At 38.9% G+C, this 13,967-nt stretch overlaps 1 protein-coding gene across 10 annotated transcripts in view; it reads left to right on the forward strand.

The window, feature by feature from the left end:
• lama2 (laminin, alpha 2) overlaps positions 1–13,967 on the forward strand; it is a 212,298-nt gene extending 198,331 nt beyond the window's left edge. For all 10 annotated transcript variants that reach the window (XM_040018526.1, XM_040018527.1, XM_040018529.1 and 7 more), the window contains 10 exons: positions 3,784–3,896; positions 5,998–6,091; positions 6,411–6,506; positions 6,919–6,999; positions 8,005–8,082; positions 8,379–8,448; positions 8,611–8,739; positions 8,988–9,118; positions 12,453–12,672; positions 12,838–13,967. In XM_040018526.1, the coding sequence (XP_039874460.1) occupies positions 3,784–3,896; positions 5,998–6,091; positions 6,411–6,506; positions 6,919–6,999; positions 8,005–8,082; positions 8,379–8,448; positions 8,611–8,739; positions 8,988–9,118; positions 12,453–12,672; positions 12,838–12,998 (1,173 nt within the window). In that variant the 3' untranslated portion in view covers positions 12,999–13,967. The remainder of the gene's footprint in view (positions 1–3,783; positions 3,897–5,997; positions 6,092–6,410; positions 6,507–6,918; positions 7,000–8,004; positions 8,083–8,378; positions 8,449–8,610; positions 8,740–8,987; positions 9,119–12,452; positions 12,673–12,837) is intronic.

The following is a 13,967-nucleotide window of genomic DNA, read 5'->3' on the forward strand; positions in this document are numbered from 1 at the left end:
TACACTATTCAGAGAGAGAGAGACATTAAACAGTTGTTGGTAACTATTCTCAGACACAGATTTAGTGGACTGGAGAGTAACCTTGTGTTTACTCCACCCATGGCATCATTCCTTCTTTGGCCTTAGGCTAACAAGTTATCATGAGACTGACCCAAGGTTCTCTTCTATCTGTCTGCTACTTGAGGCCAGGCAGAGAAATTGGTGCAAACACAGCCCTCAACTGGCAGTGACTGACCACCTCTGCCAGAGCAGCTGAGGGTTAAGTGCTTTGTTCGAGAGCCCTTAACATTAGGTACTGAGAAGAAGAGGGGCTTTCTTGTTTGATATTCCGATGGTGTATCTGTTATAGTTTGGGATGCACCAGTTTATCAGCTGAAATTAACCTTGTTGACTGACTTCAACGCATTGGCAAAAGAGATGACATTCACTGAGGGGAGTGTTCAGCATTTATTTTGTGTGTTCCATCAATTTTGTGGTCTCTGGGATTCAGTTTCATTTAAAGACAGCGTGGCAGGGAAAATCTGAAAGACCTGAGATAATCAAATTGAGAAATGTCTCTGTTTTCATGGTACAAAAGAGGGCATGAATGATAAAAACTAAATAAACAGAAAAAAACAAAGGTTCACAGGATTCTGGGTACTCCTGTGAAAGACTAAGAATGACCGCATCGTGACTTGGTAGCTTGTAGAACAACCTTTAGCAGCAATACCTTGGAATAATAATCATCTATATGCATTTAACAGTATCTCACATTGTTGTGGAGGAATCCTGGCCCACTCTTCTCTTTGTCCCACCATAGCATTTCAGTCAGGTTGAGGTCTGGTCATTGAGTTGGCCATTGCAACATCTTGGTTCATTTCTTCTTCGGCCATTCTGTTGTAGATTTGCTGCTGTGCTTGGGATTGCTTTCCTGTTGCAGTTGCAAGCTTAAGACTTTTTCCTGACAACCGTTCCAAATAAGCCATACTTGTTAAGTCTTTTCTCTTTTTCTTCACTTTCTCTAAACATTGCGCAGTTGGACCTAGAGGGGAATTTTCACTCCTGTGATTGTGCCATTGTTTTTAACACGTACCTGAATGCTCCAGAACAGCAAACTACCACATAAGTAGTATGTATTATACACCTGTAAAGCTATTATCCCAGATCAGTTTGATCTGCAGTTCTTGTTCCTAAAAACTTTTTTCCAGTGGCTGAAATACAGTAAGCACAGTATAGACTTTATAACTATAGAAAGTGGTGGAAACTCTTACCTACACACACAGGCTCATCTTCACTTGTCACAGACACACACACACACACACATATACATAAATTTCTGGCTAAAGGACAGAATCTATTGGTGTGACCTCCAACCAAAGACCTGAATGGAAGACCGTCTTCCCATTGTTAGCTTAATGGAAATACGCAGAAGGGATGAGAGAAAGGAAGGGAAGAAGAGGAGGATGGAAAAGGATAGAAGAAAGACAAGAGGGAAGAGAGAAAAGGTGCAACGAAAAGGGAGAGTCTTTCTGAACAGAGTGGCGCTCAGCTTTTGTTGGCTTAATGGAAAGACGGAGGAGAGGAAGCGGGAAAAGAATGAAAGGAGAGGGAAGTAAAGGACTTCTGAGCAAGTGACGTCTGCCTTTTGTTAGATAGGGGAAGAATAAGAAAGAGGAAAAAGACTGAGGTTGAAGAGGAGGAGCGGATATGGGGACAGAGAGTGATAAGAGGTGAGTGTCAGCTGTAACAAAGCAAGGTCACGGTGTGGGGAATGTCTTCACTTGAAAGGGAACAAGAGAGGATTGGAGATTGAGACACACATACACTCAGTCGTCTCAGATCCTCTCTCTCTTGCTAACTTTGTCACGCACTCACACTTGAAGTATGGCAAAGTACCTTTATCACTTAATAGGCATTACTGTATATTCAAAAGAGGAGAGACACAAACTAGAGGGTGAAGCTTTTGGAAGGGGGGAAAAATTAGGGGGCGGGGGGACAAAGGAAAGACCAGATACTGAGGTGTGAACAGAAGACTAGTCTAGATCTGGAGAGACTATTAGAGGTGATACAAGGTAACAAAATGAAGTAGAAGCAAAACGGAAGGACTTCAGGTGACTGTAAGTGAGACAAGATAGAAGTGTAAGATAATAAAAAATAGAGGGAAACAGATAAGGGCCAAGGACAAGAAGTAAAGCAAGAAGTAGAGAGAGAGGACAATGACAGGAGGGTACGATGGGAACAGAGGGTTTGGTAAGTAAAAGCCAAAAAAAGAGGTGTAGAAAAGTGGAGAAAGTTGAGGGAAATAGAAGATCAGTACAGTTTGGGAAGAACAAAGCAGAAGAAAAACCATGTACGGTAAAAGAATGTGGAATGAGTGGGATTTATCGGTACATGCTGGTACAGACAGCAGGAGGAGAGGGAAGAAAGGAAAACTGGGTGGGTGGGAGGAGAGGCAAAGATGGTAAAGCAGATGATGGGAGCACAAAGGACGAAGAATACTACAGGAGACTTAGACTGAAAAAATGAATAAGAAATATAAACCAGTGAAGATGAGCATTATAGAGGGAAAAAAGACAGATGTTTTGAGTTTTGAGACAAGCAGACAAAAATAAAGGAGGTATCATTTTTTTTAAAAAGGAGAAGGTAAAATTGGATATTGTTTTAGAGTAACCAACAAAGTAAAGTTGCATCTGATGCTAGTATAGGAAAATATGAAAGCAGAGGGAATAATTGTGGGGAAATAAAGTAATTGTAAAAGTGAGGACAACGGAAGGAATAAATAAAGTAAGGAAAATGAAGAAGCAAGATAAAAGTATGCAGGAGTGGAGGGAAAATGAAAGCAGCAGATGGGAGGATAGGTGGGCATCATGAAATTAGGGAAAAATAAAGACTTTGACAAGGAGGAAAAGGAGAAGAGGTATAAGAGTGAGGAGGGATTAAATAGAAGCAAGCAGAAAAGAGAAATGTCTTGGAAGGCCTAAAATAAGATGGTGTGAGATACAACAATGACACCTGGTGGTTGTTGACTGAACTGCAGAGTGCGGGAAGAGAGAGCACATAAACACTAATTGAATAAGTTACTAAAATAATATACAGCTAAAGAGGGCCTCGAAAAGCGCTATATAAATGCAATCCATTATTATTATTATTATTATTATTATTATTATTATTAAGAGAAAACAGCTGTGATGCCTGGTTTAGATGAAATCAAAACATGCACAGGGGTCCTAAAAATTAGACGATTCCATGTTCCATAGCAAAACACCAAATCTGCCATGTGACCAGCTGTTTTGATGTGATGAAGAACATAATTGATAAGCATGACAAGCATCCAGTCTCCCGTTTTCTTAACCATTTAACCACAGGCTTATTGGAAGGATCTGAACCTACCTATGATGATACGCACACCTTGGGTTTCATGGTCCATAACATAGCAGCAGTGCAAAAGATTGAGAATGTTATACTGGACTATACTGTGTTTGACAATCAGAATATTTTTAATTGACTGTATTGTTTAAATTAGAGTTTTAAAATTACATCATAAATACCCCATCTAAAAACTACTGTGCCTTTAAAGTGATTTTTTTTTCAAACATTTTCAATGATTTCTTATGTAAAGTCCTGTTTGGTGCGTCATCGTGACCTGCCACCCCTGCGAGCCCTTGCAGATCAGAAGAACGAACCCTATTAGTGTGATTGGCATGTGTTCTGCCTGGGTGTTAGGGTTCACGTTGACAAGAGCCAATTGAAGCGGTGCGGTGAGACCTTGTCACTGTAACTGACATGTTATGTCCCAATCTCCAGGAATCATGTGCATCAGCTGTGGCCCCAGCAGCACTTGAGAAGGCCTATCAGTTTGGATTGACCAGAAACAGCCACATGAGCTTCGCCTTTGATGACAACAATGTCAGAGACAAGTACGTTCAAAGCAAATGAGCTTTTTCAAATGAATAATGGATTTGAGTTGTTTCTTTTTTTTAATGGTTCTTGGCTAACATGTAGACAGTGCTGCTTTGTGGAATTTAGGTTTTTACAGTGGAGTTATGCAGTAGCTGTCATAGATGAGACAAACCTTTGTAGTATTGTCTGAAACTTGGATGTAATAGCAATGAAAATATTCATCTCAATCAATTTGAGTTTATTGCAAATTATTTACTGTAAAGAAAAATCTGCAATGGGAGGAAATGTTCAAATATTATAAAGTAACAGTTGCATGATCACCTTAGTAAGAAATTGTAATATGCAAGTAGAACTGTGTGCATTTGAAGCACATTGTAAGTATGTCATTATTACAGATGATATGCCCTTAATGTTTTTCTGAATAATTACATAGTTGGATGAAGCAGCATAAAAAGAAAATACTGTAAAAGTTAGTCACCCCAGTTACAAATGTAGCTACAGGATAACCCCACCACCTGTAACATAGTTAACATAGCAACCCCAGATACGTGTGTGTGATCTGCAGTACGGAGCACATTTCTAAATAAATAAATAAAAAGCAGAAGTGAGCGGTAGTTTTGGCAGGATGTGATTCCTACAAACAGAAAGGTGTACACCGGGTCAAAATCTACTGTATAAGAAACAACATCTTAAAAAAATGAACATGTTGGCTGGACCAGCCGTCAGAACAACCCTTCTGGTCCACAGCAAACTGACAGTAACAAAAAAAACACACTCTACAAACAAGGCGAAGGTCTGAGTATGCTTTAGTTGTTGTCCTGGTGGTCTGTGCAAACAAGGGATTTGTGTCTTGGGCAGTGTCTCTGACTGTTTTAAGAATCACACTTGTAACATTTAATTACTACACATGCTCCCTAAGCTGCAAGGCAGCCTGCTGTCCAAGTAAATCACCATGTATCCATTACTCTGTGTATCTGTCAGTGCTAGAAAACACAAACCTGACTCAGATATTGAACTCTTCAAACTTAAGTTTGTCCTTAGAAACACTTCTTGTAATAATCAAGGCTATGCAGAACTAAAGACAATTACTAATGTAAATCTTTGGGGTGTAAAATATGGTTTGAAATATTGAAATGGTACAGTCAAAGAACATACTAGACATTATTTTGTATGCTGTATGCCCTGGTCTCAATCAATCGAATCGTTTGACTAAGATAATAACAGAAACTGGTCACAGTCCTTTAAGATTTCCTGTCTCACGCTAACTCTTAGTATTAGAATTTAGTAATGTCTTTTTGCATCAGTAGCATCAGTCACATATTTCACGTAGGCTTTTTTGACTCTTTATTTCTTTGTTTTCAACCATTCATTTGTTCTTTAGGCTGTTCATGGTTGCTTTAGGTTGTGATCTTTTTGGACTGCTCCTACAGTAACTTCAGAGTCACAGGCTACAAGGCACAATGATTGCAAGGAATCCAGGTGCTTAAGTAGCAAAGCCTGAAAGATCTCTTGCAAACCTAAAACATGCCACAATGTGGTCGTGCAATGGCTTTCATTAACTTAAATTCTAAATGTGAACTCTAGCAAGTTGTAATGATTTATGCATCTGGTTTTTTTCCTGTTATGCTTGAGTTCTTCTTCACTAGGACTTCAGGATATATGGTGGATGCCAGCTTCCAGGAGAGTAGCAACAGTCCTGTATTTCCTCTATTTATACACAGTTTCTTATTGTGGATTTCTAAACACCCAGGGACTTAAATATGCTTTTGATGCTTCACATACAGTTTTTCTATGATGCTCCTTTTAGGTCCTTGGTTCAAACCGACGTATCTTTCTTTAGAGAGCAGGCGTTGTCAGTAAGAAGACTCCATGTTTTTATTTAAAGAGCCTCACAGCTCTACAGCCACCTCCCTCTCTCCAGTTAGCCTTAAGAGAAATCATTAATGAAGAGGTTCATTTCTTTCTTTCTTCTGGTCTGAGTCTGTGTGATTACAAAAAATACAAGTGTGTCATCAGTTTAGTCAGATCCTGTTTGCCTTGACAATTCAGAAACCCTGTCTTGCAACTGTACTACAATGTATTCCTGTGTTTGTTTGTTGTGGGGTTTTTTCTCCACAGACTAAAAATTGAGTTTGAGCTGAGGACAAAGGAGTCATCCGGTCTTATTTTCTACATGGCAAGAATCAACCATGCTGACTTTGTTTCCATACAGGTAACTATCTAATATACTGGCAGGTGTTTTTAGTTGTTTCTCTACTGCTGTTTGTCCTGTAGTATTTTTTTAGTTTAAGACTTAATCTCATAAAGGGATGTAAAGTTTGCTCTTTGTGTGTTTGTTTTCCAAATTAGGCCCAGTAGGTACACACTCTGAACTGCTTTTACAACTTGAAAGGTTTCACCTGATAAATTTCCAGTTTGATTTCTGTCTGTGCTGTAGAACGGTATAGAGGCTAAAGCTGTATGTACTCTGTTTTACATGTCTGCTTGTTATTCTCCTTCATCTCTCATGAAAACCCTTTTTATTCTTTAAGATCAAGAATGGTCAGGTTTGTCTGGGTTATGATCTTGGCCATGGAAACATATCTGACTGTGTCCCATACTCCATCAATGATGGAAGCTGGCATAAGGTACAACAGTTCTTAAGTTTTTAACACATTTCTTCAATTATTTGAACAGCATCTCCTGTCTGGATTTGATCTGCATGGCATCTTGTATGCAACATTATGATAAGATTCAAAATCTTTACTGTTTCAAGAGCTTAACTGCAATAATAAAAGTTCTGTTGCTTGTTGTTTTATAGCTCTTAAAAGAATTGTTTATAATAGAAAATCTGCACTTTCCTTATTAGGAATAACAATTTGTGTTACACTGCAATGAACACATTGGAAAAGTCACAGCACGTAAAGACAAGTTGTCAGTCTTCATACGTCCAAGGCAACATTTTAGTCATTGATGAAACTATCGGATGCTTGTGATTCAGTTACTTCACCATGTCTACTTCCTTTTTGTTCTCTCTCTGTCTCTGGTTTTTGTTCCTAGATCAGCGTAACGCGTGACAGGCAGAGAGCCACGCTTATTGTGAATAGGCGGTTCCAAAAAATGATGTCAAGTCCAAAGAAGGTGCTCAGAATAACTCATACATGTAGCATAACACAATGCATGACCTGCAAAAGCCGTAATTTGCTCAAACTCCGCTTCTCATACGTTACTCATTACTTGTCAGTGACATCAGAAATAGTCCTTGGACCTGTACTATAAATGAAGTTTATACATCCAAGGTGTTATTCCTTATCTTGCTTCTTAACACTGGCAGTCCTGCCAAACAATAAGTCAACCTAGGGGTTCGATATCTAGCTACAAGCGCATTTATGTGAAAGAAGTGGTGTTGGCAGCGTCTGCTGGCTGCACAGCGTGTATTTTATGAAAAACTTACACTATAATATTTCAGAAATATGAAGAGGTTAAACAGAGTATCTAAGCTGTAAGCATCAATACATCCGTAAGTGTCCATAGTGATGTACACGCTAAGAGAACCAGCTCCATAACATTGAAACCTAGAATTAAAAGTTGAACTTGCATCACTGAGCCCAAGTCCTGTTTCTGCCCTCTATCGTCACAATGAGGTAGTCAAACTCTTGCCATTATAATGTCATTCAGTAAATCATGAACTTAAACTGTGGCTAACACAAAGTTTCACAATGATTTATGTCAAAGATGTTGTACACAGCAGTACAGGAAACCAAAATGAAGTGTTTTACAACACTGCGTAGCACAAAGGAAAAAAATCACAGAGGAAGCATCAGAAAAGACTCTTTGCATGTTGCATTGGGAGAGGAAATATTTGTTCATATTTGGACTTTAAACTGTGGCCCAGCAAGGGGGTGTTTTCATTGTTTGCATTTCTAATTTTATATTTTTATGCTGTATTTTTGTGTCTTGTCAATTTTCTCTGCTACATCACCTTGACATGGTCATCTCGAGACACATTATTGTAATAATCAATAATGTAGGAAGCAGACAGACAGAATTGCTTTTATTATCTGTACTAATTGAGATGAAATTGTGTGTCAAAGTGACTGAGCACTGCAAAAATATTGCGTTAATGAACTGTGTTCTTGTTGCCAGGCTGACCTGTTAGATGTGGTGGGGATTCTGTACATTGGCGGATTACCACAAAACTATACCACAAAACGAATAGGACCGGTAAAACACACACACACGCACACACACACGCACACACCATTTAAAAATAGGTAATAAGTCTTTCATTGCATGTCAACACATGCCATCATATTTTTATTTCGGTGCTTCACTTGTTTGTTGTCAGTTTAGTTGTTTTCGATTAACTGAAATAGCTTGAGTGTCATTTCAGTATAAAAATTAAGAACTTCTAGCATGATTATCCAGTTTTCGAGGACTGAAGTTAGTATCAGTCAGATTTTGAGTGATTTTTGTTCAACGAAAGCCATTTTTATCAACTCTTTTTTTTCTTCATCAAGATTCTCTATAGTATCAATGGATGTATTCGTGACCTTAGGGTGGCTGGAAGCCCTGTAGGAGGTGTTTCAGGTAATGGTTTGTATTGTATTTAATGAGTGCCTATTGGTTTTAATGTCTCTTTTGTTTTGTTGTGTTTTTTTCTCAAAAGAATAGTGTAACAGCTTGATATACGAGATGCTATTTTTGAATGTGCCCAAATAGTTTTTATTAACTTGCTCTCGTTCTATCAAGGTTCTTCTGAGTCCATGATTGACTTTAAACTAGACATGGCCACACCCACATCCAGTCATATGGTTGGAAGGTGCTTCGTTGCTACTGAGACAGGCACTTATTTTGAGGGCACTGGCTTTCTAAAAGCAGGTGAGATGACGCTCAGAGCATGTACATGAAAGGGGAACATAAGGCTGGGATTTTTTTTTTATTTCATTTTTTTCCTGGTCATGTTGTACATGCATATAAATTACCTAGCAATGACCTGATTTTGGTTCTTTTGCTGTTTTATTTTATTTTATTATATATTGATCTGAATAACTTTTACTTATTGGAATGTCTTTGTACAAAATGTGCCTTCCATTTCTCACCAACAGTTACTCTTTGTCTTTATCTAGTCTCATCCTATAGAGTGGGTCTGGATGTGTCCATAGCATTAGAGTTCCGAACCAGCAGAACCAGTGGAGTACTTTTGGCAGTCAGTAATCAAGGCAATGATGGACTGGGGCTAGAAATTGTCGATGGCAAGGTACGCAACACTCATTTATGGCTCAGTCGCACCAAATATAGTGTGTATAGTAAATATAGGATAAGACCCTCCTTGTGACTAGAAAAAAACAGCAGGGATTGCACTGGATTTTTTTCACCTTTGCTGACTGAATGCAAGTAGTTGTGGTGACCAGCTGGTTGTCCAGAGGTTGAACATGCAATGCCCTTAACCTTTGGGTAATCATTTCTGACAGATTTATCAGCAGTAAATCTTTGCTACTGTCTGATTTATAAATGCAGAAAAATTGCCAACACATTGCAATCAATCTTGGTCACTTTGCACCAATGAGCGCAATTTGTCTGTGACGTGTTCCACAATAAGTTCCCTGTTGTTAGACACACTGAGGGACTCTACTGAACTGGTTGCCAACTGCTTCCATTGCCATATTACAATTAAATCACAGACATCATGAACTCCTGAATTTTAGTTTCAGATCTATGAAGTTCTGGCTGGACTTTCAACACAAGTACTTAATGTGAATTTCTGTGTAACAGATTTGCGATTATTACAAACAGATTGCATGTAATTAACACATTGAAGCCATTCAGTTGCAGACTGACACCGTTTGGTGCAATTATGGTCACAGACATAGCAGCCATGTTCGAAATGGCCGCTTTCAGTTTCATTGTACATGGTCTTAATAATTTTGTTAATGTTGCAATTTCCAGCCACCGTTGCACTGCGCAGTGGTTCTCAAACTTTTTACATCATTCCCCACGTGGCAAGAAGAAATACTTTCAAGCCCCATCTAAACAAAATAATGACAGAAAAGCCTGGCTGCAACTTTATTTAGATAATAAACTCATTCACAATGAATCATTCAGTAATTTTTGTTTTAAACAAACAACTTTCATTTCAAACAACTATTTCTTAACTTTTATCACTAGACTGCTTCATTAGTCTGCACCACTTCTTCAAAAAGGTAAAAAGTTAAACAGAATGTGAACATTGCCAGACATGGAAAAATAAAATTCAGTCTTAGTCTTATAAAAAAAGAAATCCCCAGAAACTTGTGAACAGAGGTGAAAAATATATAATTTAGTGAGAGTTTAATGCTATTCACTCTTAAAGGCTGCAGTCAGCCTGTTTTTGACTGCAGAGCTGCGGCGGGGCGTGGACTGGGGCGTGGCTGCGGGGGAGATGGACGCACCTGTGCGGCATCCCCAGTCACGTCTCCCCAGCTTAGGACAGAATGAACTGGGTCCTGTTGTTGTTGTTGATATGTGTAGGCTGTAGCCGAAAAGCTGCATTCGCGTGTGTAAGTCGACAGGCGCAATATAGTGCGAACATGCAGCCCAATCCTGGGTTTTGGCACCACTGTAAACGATGGACGACAGACCCAACCACATGTTCGCACTTTTCACTACACTTCTTTATTGCGGCTGTTGAATTACACGCGTGGCTGCGTGCAGCTTTTCAGGGATGCAGCGGATGCGCATATTATTAACGTAACTGCTGCAAATTTCTTGTTTCTTTCCGCCTTAAAAGTGATTCTGATGTTAAACATTAGTTCTGCATGACTTTTCTGCCAGGTAACTTGCGCCCCACCTGTCAGAACTCCAGTGGGGCGTGCCACACGCTTTAAAAGCTGCACTAACCTGACTGTAGTATAATGGACTGTAGTATAAAGGAATAATATTTGTGTGAAATGCACATATTTAAAAACTCACATTATAATATTACAGATATATGAAGCGGTTAAACACTGACTTTTTTACTTATTTAAGCAGGACAGTATAACTATTGAGATCAAAAATCTCTTTTACAAGTGTGTTAGTTTTCTAGGCAAGAAATACAGCAGTAAAGTTGCAAAAAACTGGTAACACACAGAAAAAAATACACAAGTTAAGTACTCTAAAATAAAAACAATAAAAATAAAATACAAAAGCAACCAAAATGTATAAATGTCATCACCAATAAACCCTGAAAAATCAATAAAAGTAATTCCCACAATTTTTTGATTAATGGAAGTCAGTAAGACAGGCGCAGACCATATAAATAAGACCTTAAAAATAAGAATGTACCAGTGGCTGAGGCTATGAAATGACAAACAGACCTCCCAGCACAAGCACACAATGTACAGTGGCAGGTAAACGCTTTAAGGTTTGTAATAAATCTCAGTGCTCAGTTATAGAAAGAATCCAGCATATGTAAACGTTGTAATATAAGTGAGTATCTCGACTTTTAATATATATATTTTGTTCAGTAAACATGTTTTATATCTTGTTTGAAAATTATCCATGGCTCTGCTCTTTCTGCAACAAAATCGTAACAGAAAGTCGTCGTCATTAGCAACAACCGAAGCTGCTGCACATTAATGTGGAACGATTGCGATAAATAAATAAGTTAACGCTAAGTGACCTCTTTGGCGGTTCTAGCATTAAAGATTTCCTGGATATCTTGAATTAGTTGTCAGTAATCTGAAATTGATTTAGAGAGTCACAGCAAACTTAAATTATTCCAATTCAAGTCTTCCATAAGAACCATTTACTTAAAATTCCCTTTTAATAAAAGCTTCATTAAAGAGGGTAGTGCACTTCTGACAACTGAGGATGTTCTGGAGTAGCCAAGTGTAATCTGGAGGGATTCAAAGGATCAAGTACCAAAAACTGAAATGATCAAAAACTCACTGATTCAGAGTTTTTGCCAAGTATTATAATACCCCTGACTTTTTTTAGGTCACTCAGTCCTATATACATATAATACCCATCAACACTAATATCTGTATTTGTAATAGATTTGCCTAACCAGATTTCAAATTAAACTATAATATTAGAATGTGCTCAAATGCTAAGCATAACCATAGCACATAAACTATGTATATAAATGAAGAAAACATAAATCTGTTTTAAAATCAACAGGAATGTTAAACCTTGTGCTGGAAGCAGGCCCGGAAATGAGAAGCAACAGAAGAATTAAACATTTGTCCTTTTTTAAGATTTTAGTCCATTGTAAAATAAAATAAATGCTGCTTAGAGGAAAAGGACATTGATACAAATTTTATCTTAAAAAAAACCCTTAAAAAACAGCAAAAATAACATAAAGGGAAAAAACCTCCAGAGAGAAAGCTTTTTCCGTTGTGAGGTTTGGGAATATCAAACATGTTCTTGGTCCATCTCCACAAATTGAGGATTTTTTTTTTTTTTTTACATAAACTTGTCACAAAAAGTAATTTTTACTTAGTATTTTTTGTGAAAACTTTATAAAACTTTTCACAAACTAATTTCAAAGAATTTCGAAGAATTATGAAATTAGTTTGACTACATGCAGTAAGCTTGTTTGTTGTTTCCATGTGCCTTTCCCTCCCTCTTAGCTGCTCTTCCATGTTGACAATGGAGCTGGGCGCTTTACGGCAGTGCACGTTCCTCAGGGAGAAGGCTTCTGTGATGGACAGTGGCACTCCGTCACCGCCACCAAGAAACGGAACAAGCTGGAGCTGGTGGTTGATGGGAAGCAGAGCGATGCAGCCAGTCCGTATGCACACTCTGTCACCTGTGACACCAGCGACCCCATATATGTTGGAGGATATCCTGGTATGAATGCCACCTACCTAAAATGATACTTGGACAAATGTAAAGAAACATGCCAACACATATGAATTGTTGTTTGCATATATAGAAAACATACTTGTTACAGGAGAAGAGCCTGTTCAGGGATTATGGAGTAAATTTGATTATGTGTTTTTGTTTCTGTCTCAGCTGGAGTTCACCAGGCAGCTCTTTCTACCAGCACCTCTTTTCATGGTTGTATAAGAAACCTGAAGATCACCAAGTCTTCTAAGACCATGGAGGTGCACTTCAACAAGGCTCTGGAGATTAGAGGAGTCCAGCCTCTTTCCTGTCCCGCTGTCGCTGCCTAATTCTCCTTACTGCTTTTCAATAAGGTCTCAGCTTTCCCAAGGGACCTAATGCCAATTTATGTGTTGACCCATTTCCTCAGAGTCAATTTGTGTGTTAGCTGTGCAGTCATTACTCTTAAGCCCTGCAACTCGTGAGACGTTTCTCTATTCCCAAATTAGTGTACCTTTACAGCCATTCATTAATTCTACTCACAATTCATTTGTTTGGTGTAAGTACCTAAAAAATAAGTGCCCACCTCAGCTACACTTTTTGCATTGTAACATCAAAAATGTCTTTCTGAGCATTTTTCTTCACTCAAATTGAAATATAAACAACAACAAGTCTAACCAAACAATTATTCTGATGCTACCAACATGCTATTGCTCAGTGTGATTTTTAAAGTACCAAATTCGTCCATCAATCTATCCATCTTCTTCCGCTTATCTGGGGCTGAGTCGTGGGGGCAACAGCCTAAGGAATCCTCCCTCTCCCTAGCCATCTCCTCCAGCTTGTCTAGAGGAACACCAAGGTGTTGCCAGACCAGCCGAGAGTTATAATCTCCCCAGCATGTCCTGGGTCTGCCCTAGTGCCTCCTCCCGGTGGGACATGCCCAAAACATCCAGTAGGCATCCTAGCCAGATGCCCGAATCGCCTCAACTGCCTCCTTTGGAGGAGCAGCGGTTCTATTCTGAGCCCCTGCTGGATGGCTGAACTTCTCACCCTATTTCTAAGGGAGAGGCCAGCCACCCTTCGGAGGAAGTACATTTCTGCCGCTTCTCTCTCTTTTGGTCGCTACCCACAGCTCATGACCATAGGATGAGGGTAGGGACGTGGATCGAACGGTAAATCGAAAGCTTCGCTTTTACACTCCACCCATCCCAGTTCTTCAAATATAACCTTAAACATCTACTAAGAAGTTGTCAGTTTATTATCAGACCTGCGCACAATGTGAAGCTCTGATCAATAAATTTGTAATGGCTATGAAGTGA

Source organism: Simochromis diagramma, unplaced genomic scaffold, assembly GCF_900408965.1.
Source record: "Simochromis diagramma unplaced genomic scaffold, fSimDia1.1 OVJJ01000802.1, whole genome shotgun sequence".
Lineage (NCBI taxonomy): Eukaryota > Metazoa > Chordata > Actinopteri > Cichliformes > Cichlidae > Simochromis > Simochromis diagramma.